Source organism: Prionailurus viverrinus, chromosome D1 (assembly GCF_022837055.1).
Source record: "Prionailurus viverrinus isolate Anna chromosome D1, UM_Priviv_1.0, whole genome shotgun sequence".
NCBI lineage: Eukaryota > Metazoa > Chordata > Mammalia > Carnivora > Felidae > Prionailurus > Prionailurus viverrinus.
This window is the reverse complement of record NC_062570.1, coordinates 61702354-61721623: the sequence shown is the minus strand read 5'-3', so window position 1 is coordinate 61721623 and position 19270 is coordinate 61702354. Positions and strand designations below refer to the sequence as shown.

At 37.9% G+C, this 19270-nt stretch overlaps 2 protein-coding genes across 2 annotated transcripts; both read left to right on the top strand.

Moving 5' to 3' along the window:
• Positions 1-438: 438 nt before the first annotated feature.
• Positions 439-1389, top strand: LOC125177041 (olfactory receptor 52A5-like). The gene has a single exon (XM_047879055.1). It carries the CDS (start codon positions 439-441, stop codon positions 1387-1389), a length of 951 nt encoding a protein of 316 aa, XP_047735011.1.
• Positions 1390-7877: 6488 nt separating this feature from the next.
• Positions 7878-8816, top strand: LOC125177050 (olfactory receptor 52A1-like). The gene has a single exon (XM_047879074.1). The coding sequence runs from the start codon at positions 7878-7880 to the stop codon at positions 8814-8816; it is 939 nt and encodes a 312-aa protein (XP_047735030.1).
• The last annotated feature ends 10454 nt before the right edge of the window (positions 8817-19270 follow it).

Here is a 19270-nt window from a genome sequence, read left to right as displayed (position 1 = left end):
TGAGGAAATAGAGGACATAGTTTTTTAGTAGATAAATAAATCTTCCTAGCAATCTAATATACAGTATAGTAAGTATAAACAAAAATATTATATAAGAACATCAAACTTGTTAAAAGACCAGATCTTCAATTATTCCCATCACAGAAAAGAAAACATAATTATGTGACATTTTAGAGTATTAGCTAGCACTACAATGGCACTCATATTGCAATATGTGAATGTATCAAATCAACATGGTATGCAAGTAAGCTTAGAAAATGTTTGATGTAACAGTATTTCAATACTAAAGGAAAGAGAAGATCGTGTATGTTTTATCTAACTAAATATACTTTGCTAAAAAAAAACGTAATTTCTTCTCATTTTTAATTCATATCGTCTTGACAGGGTATAGAAGATGAAACAGCAAAACCACTACTTGATTCTGCTGACCAAATCATCATGCTCCTCCTCAATGGCTCAGTCTTTATGCCCTCTGTACTAACACTCATTGGGATTCCTGGTCTACAGTCAGTGCAGTGTTGGATTGGGATCCCATTCTGTGTCATGTATGTCATCGCTGTGATTGGGAATTCCCTAATCTTGGGTATCATCAGATATGAACGCAGCCTCCATAAGCCCATGTACATATTTTTGGCCATGCTGGGGGCCACAGACATTGCACTTAGCACCTGTATTCTTCCCAAAATGTTAGGCATCTTCTGGTTTCATTTGCCAGAGATTTCCTTTGCAGCCTGCCTGCTACAAATGTGGCTTATCCATTCGTTCCAGGCAATCGAATCAGGCATCCTACTGGCAATGGCCCTAGATCGCTATGTGGCCATCTGTGACCCCTTGAGACACACCACCATCTTTTCCCAGCAACTCTTGACTCACATTGGAGTTGGGGTGACACTCCGGGCTGCCATTCTTATAGGACCATCCATTATGCTCATCAAATGTCGTCTGAAACTCTACCGAACTACGGTCATCTCTCACTCTTACTGTGAGCACATGGCCGTTGTGAAGCTAGCTATTATTGAAGACGTCCGGATCAACAAGATATATGGTCTATTTGTTGCCTTCAGTATCTTAGGTTTTGACATAATCTTCATCACCTTGTCTTATGTTCAAATCTTTCTCACTGTGTTTCAATTGCCCCAGAAGGAGGCACGATTCAAGGCCTTTAATACCTGCATTGCCCACATCTGTGTCTTCCTCCAGTTCTACCTCCTTGCTTTCTTCTCTTTCTTCACACATCGGTTTGGTTCTCACATACCACCATATGTTCATATCCTCCTATCAAACCTTTACCTGTTAGTCCCACCTTTTCTCAACCCCATTGTCTACGGTGTGAAGACCAAACAAATTTGTGACCATGTCCTCAAAATGTTTCTTCCTAAAAAACCTTAATCATTAGTGGCTCCCGTTACAGACATTTTAGGTTGATTCAAAGTAACAACATGAATGTGGTAAAAGTCAAATCTTCTACAGAGGTCTGTGTTCAAACTTTGGAGCGTCTGCATGGCTCAGTCGGTTGAGTGTTCAACTCTTGATTTAGGCTCAGGCCATGATCTTAAGGTTTGTGAGTTCAAGCGGGCATTGGTTCTGTGCTTTCAGTGCAGAGCACATTGGGGATTGTCTCTCTACCCCTACCCAGCTTGTGCATGTGCTCTCTCTCTCTCAAAATAATAAATAAATAAATAAATAAATAAATAAATAAATAAATAAAACTTTAAAAAAATGTCTAAATCTCAGATGCTCACAACTGCAGGAGGCATTTAAAAACTCATGAAATACCTGGGAACTTTGGTTTGTCACTCACATATAGAACAAAGTTCTCTTGGGCTGAGATTTCAAATTGTTTTCATTTTTCTTTTGTGTTTGTTCTGTTTAAGCCTAGAAATTCCTGTCTGGCAACACTTAGACTTACATAGAAATAAAACGTGAGAAAGACAAATCTTGATTCCTGGTAACATCCAAGGACCATGTCACACGTCAATATTCTTCAATAGCCAAACCAGCACGTAGCTATGTGCTCCTGGCTATGTCTCTTTTTCAATACCAGAGCACCCAAGTAGGTGAAGCAAATGTTAATACAGCTTAAGGGGAAAAAAGACAGCAACATGAAAATAGTATGAGAGCATCCAGACAGAAGATCAATTAGCGACTGAGGACTTGAACACTATTGACCAAATAGACCTAACATGCACATACAGACTATTTCCCCCAATGGCATCAATACACATTTTCCCTTAGCACACAAGAAACATTTTCCAGGATAGATTACATGTATGATCACAGAGAAAGTCTTAAATATTAAAGAAGATTCAATGATAATGAGTGTATCTTTTCTGATTACCATATAATGAAAGTAGAGATCAATAGCAGAAGGCCAACCAGAATATTCATAAATATATATAAATTAAATAACACAGTCTTGAACAACTAACTGATGGGTAATGGCTTAAAGAAGAAACCAGAATGGTAAGTAGAAAATCTCTTGAGACAAATGAAATTAAAACACAACAAACTAAAGCCTAGGGGACACAATAAAAGTAGCACTAAGACCGAAGTTTATAGGTCTTAGTCTGCATTAAATGTCTGCATTGAAAAGATAAAAGACCTCAAATAAATGATCTAACTTTGCACCCAGCTAGCAGGAGAAGAACAAAGTGAACCAAAATTAGCAGAAGTGAAATAAGATTACAGCAAAAGTAAACATAGTGGAGAATAGAAAAACAATAGGAAAAAAATTACAAAAATCAGAAGTTGTTTATTTTGAAGAGATTAGAAAAGTTGACAAACCTTTAATCCTGAAGAGCGATAGAAGACTGATAGAAGTAAATCATAAGTAAAAGAGGAGACATTACAACTGAGATCACATAAATACAAAAAAATCATAAGAGACCCTAATCAAAAATGACAGGCCAACAAATTAGATAAGCTACAAACACGGGTTGACATTTTATTTTTGTTTTTAAGCCACAGTAAGAAAAGAAGTTAGGATAGTCATTTCCCTTGAAGAAGTGACGACTGCGATGGAGAGTGTTAAGGAGCACAGGGGAAAGGTGGTTCATTCTAGGATGCAAGTAATGTGGTACTCCTCAATGGGGGACTTACTGATTTACGTCTACCTTGTGACAGTTATTTAAGCTGGACAACATATGATTTTTGTATGTATGTTAGAATTCAAGAAACGATTTTTAAAATGTTAGCTAAGTAAGTGCTCAGATATGAAAAAAACAATCAGAAAGAAGGAAAAGATCTGCTAATGACCTGTTGTACATCAAAGGATTCTGAAGAGACATCAATATGAAATGCAGTGTGAGATTCTGGATTGGATTCTGGGGAATAAAAAATATACCTAGGAGAAGTCATTCTTTGGAGTATTGTCTACATGTGAATATGGCAAGTACATTTGGTGATAGTTTTATTGCAATATTAGGTGATCTGATCTTGGTTATAGTATAGTTAATGCACTAGAATATCTATGTTCTTGGTCAAGAAACAGAATTACTTAGGAGCAACCATGTCTTCAAAGTACTCATAAATAGTGCAGAAAAAGATTATCTATCTATGTATCTATCTATCTATCTATCTATCTATCCATCTATCTATTATCTATCTCTCTATCTATCTATCTATCATCTATCACCTATCTAGTTACCAAATAATAAAGCAAAATGTGGAAAATAGAGACAATTTCTGAATCTGGACTATTCTTGCACAATTCTGTACACTTTGAATGATATCAATATAAAGCTTTTTTAAAAGCTCTTTTCTTGAAAGTATTCTTAATTCAGTAAAGGATGCAACACTCACTTACTTGTCCATTCCAGAAATATAATCATTGCTTCTGACGTTGGGCTCCACTGTATGCCTACTCCATCACCAATCCTAGTGATTATCTAGTAAATAATTCTGAAATACGATCTCTCTTTTATATCAGTACTTATTCCCAATTTAATCTTTCATGAAATCTCATGAGAAATGAATGATATTTTTCATCATTCACTTATTGGTATTTATTTATACATCCCACTTATGAAAATTATGACAATTAGCTTTCTAAATTTGAAAACAGATATATCTCCCTATATTATGTAATATTTTTTTCAAGATGCTCTGAATTGCTTGCATTTTTTCCAGAAAATAAACTGCTCAATGCATCTGTTTCTTCTATTCTATATGCAAACATATACAGTTTTGCTAGCCTGACTGTTATTCAGATTTTAGAATTTAGTTAGGAGTTTCTTTAACTAAGGAACATTGGCCATTTCTCTTTTTTTTCCTATAACCCTTCTAAACTTTTCACAGCATATATCACATTAGCTTCCCCTTCCATTTTTTCTTTATGCAACTGCTTCTTCCATATAGATCACATCTGATTTATCTGTGCTAATGACCTGGATAACACATTTAATGATAAATGTATATTGAATGAAGGTATGAGAGAATAAATACACATTAAATTTTTAACCAAAACTTACATAATATATAAGCATTAATTTTTTACCATAGCATTATTTATATATTCTCCAACTGGAAGAACAAATATAGGAATAACTTAAACTCAAATAACTCAAATAAGAAATATTTTATTAACCCCCCCAAAATTTATAATGCCTGGTAGTAATAGCCTTGTATCCTAATTCTAACTTCAAAAGCATCCATAATTAAAGCCATGCATTTATTCCACAACAGCTGTATATAGTGTACCATATTAAGTAATTTATATAGACTAAGATGTCTTAATCCATAGAACAAATGTATGAAGGTAGAGATATGGAAACAGAAACATAGAGAAGTCTACTAGAATGCCTTCAGTACAGAGTTAAATCATGGTAGAATCTGGTTTCAAAACTAGACAGTCCTACTCAAAACTCGTTTTTAAAAAGATTTTATTTATTTATTTTTTAATGTTTATTTTTGGGAGAGTGTGTGCGTGCACACATGCGTGGGGGAGGGGCAAAGAAACAGGGAGACAAAATCTGAAGCAGGCTCCAGACTGTCAGCACCAACCAAGTATGGGGCTTGAACCCACAAACTGTGAGATAATGACCTGACTGAGACACTTAACTGACTGAGCCACCCAGGCACTCCTGGAAACTCATTTTTAGTCAATCATATCACAAGTGGTCTCATAACTGAAAAATAAAATCCACTTAACATGAAATTTAAAGAGCCTCAGGCAATTATATAAACCATTTTCTCTTTTGAGACTCAGTGAAAGAAGAGTCACAAGGATATTGATTTAACTCATGGCATAGAATCATGCCTACCTTTAAGTGTTCTTTACATATTCTCATAATGAGGACAGAGGGAAAGAAAATGAACTCATAAAATATAATGTATATATATTAATTTTTCTGCATTTACTTTGAGGAGAAAACAGAAGAGAACAGGAGGTTCTGCCAATGTAGAAATGATTTCAGAGACATTAGGTGTGGATAGACCCAGGAGGGCTTTATTATGAGCTGCTGGGTCCCTGGTGGCTTGGGCTTGTGGCTAGGAAATCTATTAGTCCGTGTTCAGACCTCCTGCTCCCTAACATTCACTGGGGAACATTACAATTGGCAGCCAACTGCTTTCTCCTACAATTTGTCCTCAATAAATTTATGCTGTGTCTCAGAATAGCACAGACCTTGCTGCAAATTTTGTTGGAGATGAACACACCGACATGATCTCAAACAAATTTACAGAATAGGGAGCATGCCTGTTTTGCAGGGACAGAAGAAAGGAGGAAGGACTATCCCACAGATCTCTACAGATTGGCAGATGGCCCCAGCAGCAAATAGATTAGAGTTCATGATGTTGAAGAGAGCTGTTACAGAGGGTGAAGATGGAAGAAAGAGGCATTGCCCATCACAAGATGCAAGTAAATGAGACCAGAATCTTACGAGGAGGAAGAGAGAGGAGGAAAACAATGAGTGATGGTGCTACGAAGACTGGCCATGGTCTTCAGGTGTCTGGTAAGAGCAGAACTGGCTCCCAACAACAAAGGGTGAGGAAGTCTCATTATCCCCAAGTTCACCCCACAATGTTTCACTTCCAGCTTAGCCACTTCATCCCTCCTGCCCTGTACTAACTTAAGTCCTCTCCCACCTGCCTTCCCACCATCTGTACCTGTCAGGTAATGCTCCCATGTCAGCTCCCTACTCTTGAATATGTCAGACAATGTGATTGTTACTAAATGATTTCTATTCTGATTCTGAGTAAGTCTAGGATGAAAAAGTTAATGAAAGTATCCATGATCTAGGAATCTGTAGAATTAAGCATTGGGGAGCAAAGCTTTGGAAATCAAGGACTTAGTTGATTAGTCTATTCTAAATATATATCAGCCGACACAGACTTTCTTCATAGAATGGCCCCTGTTGACTGGGTTACATCATTTTAGGGTTAGCCATGTAAACCACAACTCTTCCTGCATTACTGGCATAGTTGGTGACAATAAGTATGTGATTAGAGACCTTGAGCTTGCTGACATAAGGCACCAAAGGTGGAGGTGTCTAGGAAAGAATGAAATAACTGAGTCCTATTTTTTCTTTACGATATGACAATTTGTTTGTTTTATCTTGAGAAGGTCTTGATTCAAGATACTGAATTTTTAAAAAAAAACAATGGTCTTGATCCAAGAATTACTTTATGTAAGGACAAAGACCCCATGGTTTCAGACAGTCATTAGTAAATTGAGAGGTGACTAAGTGTTCCTCAATTAATCTACAGCCTTGTCTTGACTCATTTGTGGTATTCCAAGGTTTGCTCCTTGTCTTGCATTTCTACTTCTTTATTTGACCACTTTTAAGGAACCTATCTTTCACCGCTTTATTGTCTATACATTTCCTATGTCTGAGCTCCCAAAGTGATACAGTCATTCATATGGTCTATATTACATTACATACATTACATGACATACATTAAGAATGAATGAAGCTATGGGTCAAATCTCATGCTAATGGAAGTTATGAACTATTAGACCCAGGAAACTGGTATCTATTCTTCCAAGTTACCCATTTACCCATTTTCCTATCTTCTGTAGTCAGCAAGAATGAGCCCTCTTGCCTCCTACGGATTCCTCACTTCTAGGTATTCAGTGATGTGTATTAGAGAATGGCAGTTATTTTAAGCACACAACTAATTTCCAGGATTTCAGTTGTTAATAATATAGACAAAACATAATGCAGTCTTATTAGAAATGTAAAACTTGCATGTAACTTTGACTCAGAACTCACCAAAGTACATTGAATTAGATCATCTTTTCCAAAGCTTTTCCTTCACATTCTTTTGAAAGGACATGCTCTTACATAGACACAAAAACTATAGACAGATGTAGATATCTATATATATTTCACACTAGGATTTCAGCTGTTCCTCTCTGTTCTTTAATAAGGAGCTTTAATATGAATGTACCGGTCAGAGATTTTCTGGTTCACACTGACAGTTACAGACCTAGAGACAACAGAAAATAATAGTACTGTTGAGTAGCAGGGACATGGGATAAGTAGAGATTCATCAAACTCTGATTGAAATGCCCTTTATACGCAAATTAAACAGGTATAATTCTTTTGTCCATAGGCCCAGAAGGAAATAACAAACAGATCAGCAGGCGATTCCCTTATGCAGATGATCTGAGGGATCTAATGCAGTTGACTTGCCTTCTACATAACTTCTTATTGTGCTACACTACTCGTGGATGTCCTTCCTGAACACAGCAATGTGTATCTATGGATCTATCTTTCCCCTTCAATAATGTAAATGAGATGGATGATATGATCTTAAGGTTTTCTGCCAAAATCAGAGATACTTGCTATGATGACAGGATAAAAACAGGAGTAGAAAAGAAGAGTGCCACTGACTGAGAACCTTCTTTCATTTTCATCTGGAGGCCGGAGGACATTATGTCCGTTTCCAACATCACAGTCTTCAGGCCTTCTGTGTTGACACTGATAGGGATCCCAGGCCTAGAGACTGTGCAGTGCTGGATTGGGATTCCATTCTGTGTCATGTATCTCACTGCCATCATTGGAAACTCCTTGCTTCTGATCATCATCAGGTCAGAGCGCAGCCTCCATGAGCCCATGTACATTTTTCTAGGCATGCTGGGAGTCACAGATATTGTCCTTGGCACGAGCATTGTGCCCAAGATGCTTGGAATCTTCTGGTTTCATGTGCCAGAGATTTATTTTGATTCTTGCTTGCTTCAAATGGGGCTCATCCACACATTTCAAGGCATAGAGTCAGGCATCCTTCTGGCCATGGCTGTGGACCGTTATGTGGCCATCTGTTATCCACTAAGACATTCTGCCATCTTCACCCACCGCCTAGTCACCCAAATAGGGGCTTTGGTAACACTCAGGGCTGCCCTTCTCGTAGCCCCATCTTTAGTACTGATAAAATGTCGGTTTCAGTTTTACCATACAACCATCATCTCCCACTGCTACTGTGAGCATATGGCCATTGTGAAACTGGCTGCAGAAAATGTGCGGGCCAACAAAATCTATGGTTTGTTTGTGGCATTTATAGTTGCAGGGTTCGACCTCATATTCATCACTTTGTCTTATGCACAGATCTTTTTCACAGTTTTTCGTTTGCCCCAGAAGGAGGCTCGTTTGAAAGCATTCAATACGTGCATCGCTCACATGTGTGTCTTCCTCCAGTTCTACCTCCTTGCCTTCTTCTCCTTCTTCACACATAGGTTTGGTGCTCATGTTCCCCCTTATATCCACATCCTCTTTTCTAGCCTCTATTTGCTGGTCCCCCCATTTCTCAATCCACTTGTCTACGGTGCCAAGACCAAGCAGATCCGCATTCATGTGGTAAAGATGTTCTCTTCATAAAATGCACTGTGATTAACATCTTCAGCCTTCCCCATTATGCAATAGTAACAATCTCTCAAAATTAAATATAATAGTTAAAAGGCCACATTATTTGCAATGCTTCAGTTTTGCGTATTTGTTTTCTTAAAGTTGTCGGCATTTTATGGTTTTCACCTCATCATACCCCATGACAAATATCAGTCAGTGTGTTTTTGGATGCTACTGGGTCATGAGAACAAGGAACATAAGACCAAATTAGTGAACATACATTGTTTTCATCATTTCATTCATTCATTCATTCATTCATAAAGGTTACTTATTCCTTTTGAGAGAAAGAGAGAGAGTGGAAGAGGGTCACAGAGACAGAGGGAGAGAGAGAGTCCCAAGTAGGCTCTTTGCTGTCAGTGAAGAGCCCAATGTGGGGCTCAAACCCACAAACCATTGGATTGTTGCCTGAGCAGAAACCAAGAGTAGGGCGCTCAACTGACTGAGCCCCTCAGACACCTTTCTGTTTTATTTTTTAGTCCCTGGTTGAGCCTCCTCCTCTAAGAATTATTTTCTAGAGACTCACATATATGCATCAATCGCTGAATTTAAATGCATCCAAAACCATTTGTCTATAGTGTCCAGGTACTCAGTGAAAACAAGTTGTTGGTCTGTCTTGAAACTTCTTAGTCAACTAAAAAATGTTTTTTGAGAAACTGTGTTGAAACCATGCTGTGTCAAAACAAACAAACAAACAAACATGTAAATAATAAAAACCAAACACTTATGGATGCAATGAGATAATAATACAAAAATTTCAGTACATCTCCAGAGTCATTCAGGAATTTACAGGTAAAAAAAAATCATGAGAAGTGAAGTGTTCCATTTTACACATCAAGACATTTCTTTCTTTCTTATTTAATTAAATGTTATTTATTCATTTTTGGAGAGAAAGCAAGGTGGAGAGAGAGGGAGAGAGAGTATCTTAAGTTGGTGCCACACTGACAGTACTGAGGTAGGGTTCGATTCCAAGAACCCATGTGATCACAACCTGAGCTGACAAGGGTCAGACTCAACGAACTGAGCCACTGAGGAACCCCCACATCAGTACAGCTCTGTTGCTTATTTATTGATTCAGCAATTTAAAATCAAACTACAGGGGCTCTTTTGTGGCTCAATCGGTTAATCTTCTGACCCTTCATTTCAGCTCAGGTCATGATCTCACAGTTCATGACTTTGAACCCTGCATCAGGTTCTGTGCTGACAGCGCAGAGCCTGCTTAGATTCTCTCTCCCTTTCTCTCACTCTCAAAATAAATACATAGACAACTAAAAAACAAATCTTAGAGTAAAATAAAATCACAAAATTGTAATTATTACACTAGGGAATATTGACAGACTGGGGATTTGACACATTGCTTAACATATCCTTGTATTTCTGGAAGAGAAACAGAGAGAAAGAAAGAGAAGGGCAAGTGAGAGAGAAGTTGTGGTGGTTTTCAGGGACACTGCCCATTAGCAGAGAGAATGAAATACCGAAGTCCAACAGAAAGTAGTAAGCAGGAGAGTGAAAATTGTGCTTCTCGGTATTTAGTTAGGAAATCTGATTCTTAAGGAATCATGAATGATTGACCAAGTAGGGACACACCACGTCAGGTAGATGAAAATCAAACTTATAGTACAAACGATGGGCATGTAAATGCACAGGGTTTGTTTGTTTGTTTTAATGTAAGATACAATTTGCAGAGACAAAGGCAATGTGAATATCAAGAATGGCCCCACAGGACAAAATAGGTGAAAGGCGAGCAGGAGATACAGCTTCCAGTTATGGAATGAACAAGTTAGGCAGATAAAAGGTCCAGCATCAGGAGTATAGTCGGGGGTACAGTAATAGGCTCGTATGGTGACAGATGGTAGATACACTTGTGAGCATAGCATTAGGTATAGACGTGCTAAATCACCATGTTGTACACCCATAACTAATGTCACATTTTGTGTCAGTTATACTTGAAAAGAACAAAAAAGGAATAGCCATAGACACTCTGCAAAGATGTTGAACTTTATTATGAAAGCTATGTGTTATTATAAATTTTTCTCTGTAAAAAGGGCACATGTTTTTTTGTGTGCTTGTGACAGCATACTTCTCAGTGAATATAAGACAACACACTTTTTAATCAGTAAAGGCTACTAAATTAGTGAATAGATGGAGTTTTTAATCTGAGATTAAAGACTTGAGCACTTAAGGATAGCAGACCATTCCTGAAAATTTCAGCTCATAGATCATTTAATGAATGGTCACGGAAAATATGCACATGTGTGCAAATGCCCATAATTTGATTTATGACATTAAAATCAATGCATCTATAAAATATACTAGATTGCATGTCACATAAATGAGGAAAACTCTGGCTTGTTTCATGGAATCAGCCTCATCACATATCAATGACTGCCGAGGATGGTTACTTATAAATCTAAAGGCCATCTTGGGGAACGTTTTGAAAATATTTTCAATATCAATATCTATTGCCTATGATTAGAACAGGTTGCCAGTAGGAATTGTTGTTCTTAGGTAACATAATTTATTTAGGAACAAAGCTGAAATAACATCGGAAGTAATTTCCTCATGCTTTAGCCAGGGTTCAACAACCTTTATGGAAAGGGACAAATACATAGCTCAGGCTTTGTGGACAAAGAGACAGTTGAAGATTATTAAGTAGGTATTTAGGTAGCAAGATAGAAAACATATTTCCACAAAAATTTTGATGACATTCAAAATCTAATATTAGCAATAGTCATAATTATATAGTTTTTCTTTTGCTAAGGTCTACTAAGTAGAAGAGTGGAATTCATTTTTTCTGGGGGATAATATTCTGCTGAACCTTACATTTCCCTATCACCACACTGACTGAAAGAATTCCGTAAAAACTGTTCTTAGCTACTGGACTATACAAAAACACGCAGCAGGCAGCTTGTGGTGGTCCACTAGAATTCCAAACTTATCTGGAGAAGTTCGAAATATATCTAACAATGACTAGTCCTGACAGTTATCCTAAAAATACGGGAATATGAAAACGACAGGAAGATAGAATGTGAAACTGGAACCTAGTTGCACCATCCTCAAGTGTCAGTATTCAATACAAAATCAGGCCTAGAGTCCAGATTAGCCATTATTATGGCCTCCAAATTTTCAAGACCAGCTCCAACCTGACACCTAAAAATGGAAGAGAAAAACAAATGGGTTATTGCAAGGACATAAGGTAACCAGGACTCTCTATCCTCCCACACACTTGGCCAGGACAATTATAGGATACATTCTTTGTTTAAATATGTGTTTATTTTTGAGAAAGAGAGTGAGAGAGAGCGAGCAGGGGAGGGGCCAAGAGAAAGGGAGAGAGAGAATCCCAAGCAGGTTCCATGCTGACAGATCAGAGCTCAACATGGGGCTCAGTCTCACGAACTGTGAGATTGTGATCTGAGCCAAAATCAAGAATCAAATGCTTAACCAACTGAGCCACGCAGGTGGCCAGAATACATTCCTGAACATAAAGCTGACTGAAAAAGAAAAATATATATACATTTTAAAGAGTAATTTTAATGATTTCTGGAAACTTCAAAATGATACTACAGAGAGATTGCATCATTTACAACGACTAATAGCACTTTCATGTCTGAATTTTCAAAAACACTGGTTATGACTGAGATTTTTAAGCTTTGACAGGCTGATTGATGGAAGATGCTTGTCTTCATAATTAACATTTATAAGACTGCATCAGTCCTCTGCTTCTTTCTTCCACTTGTATATCCTTACTTTGAAGTACTTTCTTGTTTCCTTTAATCATTTTCTGATTTGGGTCCAGTATTTTCTTTGTGTGATTAAAATATGATAAATAAATATCGAATGAATATTTTCAAGGGTTGTATTCCTCAAGACTTCATGAGAGAGCTTCCAAAAGGCCATGGATTTTTCCTAGGAGGAGTGATTGCAGATGAAGGAAGAGGTCTTAATGATGGTGAGTTTCGACCCATGGGGTGCAGGAGTTGACTTTCCTCACTCCTGATGTTGGCTTTCAGGTGAGGGAGCAATAATGCATTGACCCTTGTGGCAAAAACCCAAGTTTGGCTACCTGTCTGGAAAAGGCAATACTCAAGAGAGGAGTGTTGATTGGAAAGGTTTATGAGCTTTATTCAGGAAGCTGGATCCCTGGGGAGAAGGTAGACTCTTGTCCAAAAGCCAAATACAAGGTTTCTGCCTGACCCAGACACTTTTGGCAGGGGGGGGTTAGGGCACTGAATCAATAAAGGGAGTGCCATGGTCTGTAACATTTCTTGATTATGTGCAGACTCGATGGTGCCAGCTACAGAAGTTAACTCAGTGCTCAGAGGTTGTGCAAGGGGGATCTGGTTCCCTAGTGCCTGGAGGTTGTGCAGGGGTGTCTGGTCTCTGCTTTGTGACATGCAGGAGTGCTCTGTTCTTTCAAGGAAGATTGCATGATATATACAAGTACAAAGAAAGATTAATCAATTACACAGGCTAAGAGCATTTGCTAATGTTTAAAGACTACTAGACTTGACAGAGGGGCTGAGATGCCTGCACCTTCTGGGTATTTGCACATCCTTATCTAAATGTCCAACTTGGAAAGAATAACTTGCAACATTTGGCTCCTTTCCCCCCTTCCTCTTCTTAGTATAAAAGTGCCTATGGGTTGCCATGAAATTCACCCTTTTATAAAGTGTACAAGGCACTGTTTTTTTAGTATATTTAAAAAGTTGTGGGACTGTCTCTACTCTCTAATTCCAGAACATTTTCATAACCCCAATAAGGTTACCACATTCTATTAACAGGCATTTGCCACTCCTTTCCCCCGGTTTATGGAAACCGTACATCTACTTTCTTTCTCTATGAATTTGACTAGTCTGGACATTTCAAGGAAATAGATCATACAATCCATGGCTTTTTATGTCTGGCTTCTTGCACTTAGCATGAGGTTTTTTTTAATTTTAATTATTTTTTTTTGAGACAGAGAGAGAGAGAGAGAGAGAGAGAGAGCGAGCATGAGCAGGGGAGGGGCAGAGAGAGAGGAAGACAGAGAATACCAAGCAGGCTCTCACTGTTAGAGTGGAGCCTGATGTACGGCTCGAACTCATGAACTGTGAGATCATGACCTGAGTGAATCAGGAGTTGGACACTTAACCAACTAAGCCACAAAGGCACACCTAGCATAAAGTTTTTTGAGGTTCATCTATGACATAACGTGAACAGAACTTTTATTTTATTTTACTATTTCAGCTATGTCATAACATGAACAGAATTTTTATTTTACTATTTCATCTATGTCAGAACATGAACAGAAGTTTTATTTTATTTACGATTTTATTTTATTTTATTTTATTTTATTTTATTTTATCTTATTGTTGACACAATATCACAGTTTTAGGTGTACAGCATAGTGATTTGACATCATGCTATGTTCATCACAAATATAAAAACCATCTGTTCCATATACCACTATTACAATATAATTACCTAGAACTTCATTCTTTTTATGTCTGAATGAAATGTCACCGTGTGGATATACTGAAGTCTACTTTTGAAACTGGCAGTCAATACTCTGGCCACATAAACTTTTCCATGATCCTTCTCTCTGTGTCGTAAGCACCCCCATTTTAATTCAGACAGTTTCACAAATAGTACAGGCGTGGCCAGGCCCTTCTGTTTTGTATTTCTCATAATTCGTTTAAACTTTTACTTTTGCAACTGATGAATTTTATCACGCATTGCAGTGATGGTATTCAACTCCGTTTGTAACACTGTTGTATTTAAAAATTACACTTTTGTTTCTGGGTTTCTCTGGAACACATGCAGAATAAAGAGCCATTTCTCAAAACTTGCATTCTATATTCCCTATTATATTTCTCAGAGGTAATTTTCTCTGTTAAATAAAATTCTTAGGGATTCTAAGGGACTACATCTGTCACCAAATAAGGAGCCACATGGTTTCTCAAACATCTTGTCACCCTTTAGCTCTAAAGGGTTTTAATTAAACAGTATCCAAGAGTAATTTTGTCTCTATCATTCAATAGCATTACGGTCTGTGAAGTTCAAATATATTTTGCATTTCCCAAAAGTATCTTGTGAGTCATTCCATATGTTCATAATATTATTCTCTATACAAAGAGTAGTGTACAAATTTCAGAACCTACCGATCTCACCTCAGCCTATTTCATATTCTCTCCAAAAGTATTTTATTTTAATTGAGCTCATGTGTTGTTATCCTGCTGGGTGATTGATACTCCGATGTACTTTGCTCCTTTTTTTTCTGGTGTGACTGTTCTGGGGATGGCTGATTACAACTGGGCAACGTGATATCACTGGGGGCAGAACTGGAAGAGATGAACACTACATGCTCTCCTAAGCCACCGTGAGCTCACCCGGCACACAACACAGCCAATCCTACACCACTGATTTTTTTTTTCTACGATGAATGTAATTTTATGGCAGTTTAATGACAAGAGGGGAGTCAGAGTCTTTCCAATGCAACAAGAACCGTTCTACCGAATAGGCCCAGACCCAATATCACAGTGTGACTCCAAGTAAGGCCACCAGGTCTCTCAGGCAGATGCGTGTAATGCCGTCTTGTTAGACTATTTCTTGTATCACACAGAGAACGGGAGTCTTTTCCTTTCTTCTTCATGATACCAAAGATTAAAATCTCTTTTGAGGTTCAAACCCTTTTTTCAGCTAAGTAAATATCAGGCGTGAATGATCGTTCACAGCTGGGAAGCTGATACAGATATTGTGACTGGCACTAAAATTTTTGAAAATGCACGTTATCATGTAAAAATGCACATGTATCATATGACTGGGACATATGAACATGACTGGGACAATTTCTATATTACATAGATGTATTGCATTTCTTCCCCTGTCAGCATGTCTACACTGATCAGCCTGAATACCTTCAGATGTTTTTATTCCCCTTCTCTGGCTCACTATTTGGTAAATAAGTGTCATTGATTGTTGGTGTTGTCTTGGGGCACTGTTTTCTGTTCTAAATTTTAAAAGGAAGTCATTTTGGCTCCCAGTCCCCAAGGACACCACAATTTGTGAGCTTTTATTAGATGCAGATCTGCTTTTAGACAAGTTCTTCCAGGTTTTGAACCATATTGCCCCTCCTTTTCACATTTGTCCCAGGTTAATTTAAAGCTCACCAGCCATTGGTGAAAGAGAATTCCCCAGGTGGCTCTTACAGTACAAAAGAGCCATCCTCATGATCTGAAACACCAAAAGATTTTCACTCTGTGGCTTCTACATATATTATCACAAATGATTCCTGGTAAGTCTTGGGGCTTATGTGTGGGCTTAAGGATGGGAAAATGGAGCATTGCTTTCGAAGAGAACACGTAATGCTATGATCCAATAAGATGCTACGGTGATTAAAAAACAATAGACCCTTACAGTAGTTGACTGTTTAAACATGAAGAAGATTTTTTCTCATGCTTCTATTTAGAATATTTTTGTGTCAGTTATATTATCACACAGTGGATGACAAATTTTAAAGTGAGCCTGACAGATAGGAGGACAGTAGAGAAGGATCTGTATAAAAATCTAATTGGTTAAAAGGTAAGAAAATTATACATATTTGGTCTGGAAAAGATTCAGTAGAAATTATGCCCTTAAGGAATTCAGGGGAAACCTCATCTGGTTAAATGTTCATCAAACATCTGAAGTTATTCATGGGAAAGAGAGTCACTTATATGAAAGAAATCACTGCATTTAGACAGAATAATATATTGTATGTTTCCTCCTGAAAATTTTAAATGAATCACATCACTTAATCCTCACAGTCACTCTGCAGAGTGTTTCATCCATTCACTTTCTCTCAGTAAGAAAGAATTGAGACAATTATAAGTTCTACAACTGCCTGAAGAACATGCAAAGCTAAACAGTTTCTTAAAGATTTAAACTGTCTGACTGATTTTAGATCCATGCCATAACCACCGTGTTCCATGGCTGATGTGTATCTTTAGAAGGTGGGTTGAGGACTTTTATGAGAACTGAAGAGGGAAGCAGTCTGGGAATCACTAGAAAGAAGCCAAATCTGACATTTGCAGCTGTCTTGCGATGGACAAGCTATCTCCGAAACAAAGAGAGTCTATCCCTGGGAGCTTGAGGCAGAGAACAAAGGGTGGATGTCACTGACTTTGCAGGGGGAAAGCTTTCCTGAGACTGTAGGGTGTGTGGTTTAGACCTAAATCCTTTGATTCTTTTAGGTTCCACAAGTCAGCCCGAGTGAGAATTGGAGTTGTCAGTAACATTAATGGTTGACGATTCATGCTGTAAATGAGACCCGTGATTGTTTTCCTGGCCCATGAATTTCAAGGACTTATGATATGTCTCCCCCGTCTTCTAAACTTGCACATATGTGTGCACACACAGCTGTTTCCAGCTTGTCCTTGTCACCCCGTGCTGTTACTCTCAACCCAAGAACATCTTAGCCTGTCCTCCCACCATTCGCCTCCATCAAGTCAGCGAGCAGCACAGATATTGTTCCCTTGTGACTCCTCCGATGTGGCCAGGCCACTTCATCATGTCCCATCCGGACTATCACACGCGTCCTTCTAACTTCGTCTCCCTATGCCAGCTCTCATCCTTTTAAGACATTCATCCATCTGCCGGCAGAGCGGAGTTTTAAAGGCAAAAGATCTGTTATTCTACCTAAGGCTTAAACTATTTCGTTTAAACCTGTAACTTTACATTGGTTATTATTCCCTTTTCCTTAGCCTTAACAACCATCATCTCTGCTTATTAAAAAATTCATATGTGAAAATCACTTACTGAATGGCAATCTCACTGTACGTTTCATGCTACTTTCATTTTGTCCAAAGTATTTCCTCTTGAAATGCCCTCCCATCTCTTTCAAAAATTTTTTTAATGTTTATTTAGTTTTGAGAGACAGAGAGAGTGCATGAGCAGGGGAGGAACAGAGAGATAGAGAGTCACAAATTCGAAGCAGGCGCCAGGCTCTGAGCTGTCAGCACAGAGCCAAACACTGGGCTCGAACTCACAAACTGTGAGATCATGACCTGAGTGGAAGTCGGATGCTTAACCGACAGAGCCACCCAGGGACCCTGAATGCCTTTCCATCTCTTTTATCTGGCTAATATCAGTGGAGGAATGATTCCTCTTGATATTCAGATTTATTCTGCCCATTTTGATTAAGCCTACAAAACATTGTTATTTAATTAAAGACTATTTTTCTCCAAAGTAAAACTCTAGAACAATGGCTAGCAACCACATGTGATGTGTCCATCTTCCCACATGCAGGTTATTTGGAAATGCAGAGGACAGTGTTGATTTTCATGAGAAGAGAGAACAACTAGCACCTACTGGGTTGGGGTCGCAGTTGCTGCTAAGCATCCTACAATATGGAGAATTGCCCAGGTATCTAGTTTTGTGAAAAGAGAAAATTTGAAAGCAGTAGTTAAAGTGAAACAAAAAGATGGATAAAATGTTATTGCACATCTATGCCACATCTTCGGTATCCATTCATATGTTGATGGGGACTAAAGTTGTTTCCATATATTGGCTATTGTGAATAATGCTGCGATAAACATGGGATCAGGTATTTCTCTTTGATATTTTGTTTTCCTCTCCTTTGAATATATATCCACAGGTGGAATTGCTGGATTATATGTAGACCTTTTTAAAATTTTTGATGTACTTCCATATTGCTTTACATTCCTACCAACTATTTACAATGTCTCCCTTTTCTCCACATCCTCTGCAACATTTGTTACCTCCTGTCTTATTCATGACAGCCATTCTAACAGGAGTGAGGTGATATCTCAGTGGTTTCTAGTTGGGTTTCTCTAATGATTAGTTTACTTAACAGTGAGAGAAGCAAATCTTGCCATTTGTGACTAGAGTGATGGACTTTGAGTACATTGTGCCATGTGAGATCTTCTAGAGAGAGACCCATACTGTATGATATCACTTATAAGTGGAATCTTGAAAAAACTCAACTCATAAAAACGGATACAATTGTGAGTACAAGGGGCTGTGAATTAGCAAAATGGAGGAGATATTTCTTAGTAGATAAATACCTTCTGAAGATCTCATGCACAAGGTAGTGATCATAAACAAAAATATTGTATTCAAAACATCAAACTTGTTAAGAGATTGGTCCTTAATATTCCCAAAAAGAAAATATAATCATATGACATAAGAGAGCGCTAGCTACCACTACAATGATATTACAATATGTGAGTGTATGAAGTCAACATGTTGTGTACCTTAAGCTTAGAAAACATTAAATATCAACTATATTTGAATAGTAAAGGAGAATGGATACTCTGGTATTAACTTTATCTAACTAAATATACTTTGCTAAAACAAACGTAATTTCTTCTCATTTTTAATTCATGTCGTCTTGACAGGGTATAGAAGATGAAACAGCAAAACTACTACTTGATTCTGCTGACCAAATCATC

Coding starts and splice junctions, on each gene's coding strand:
- LOC125177041 (XM_047879055.1), top strand. CDS start 439: ATGCTCCTCCTCAATGGCTCAGTCTTTATGCCCTCTGTACTAACACTC.
- LOC125177050 (XM_047879074.1), top strand. CDS start 7,878: ATGTCCGTTTCCAACATCACAGTCTTCAGGCCTTCTGTGTTGACACTG.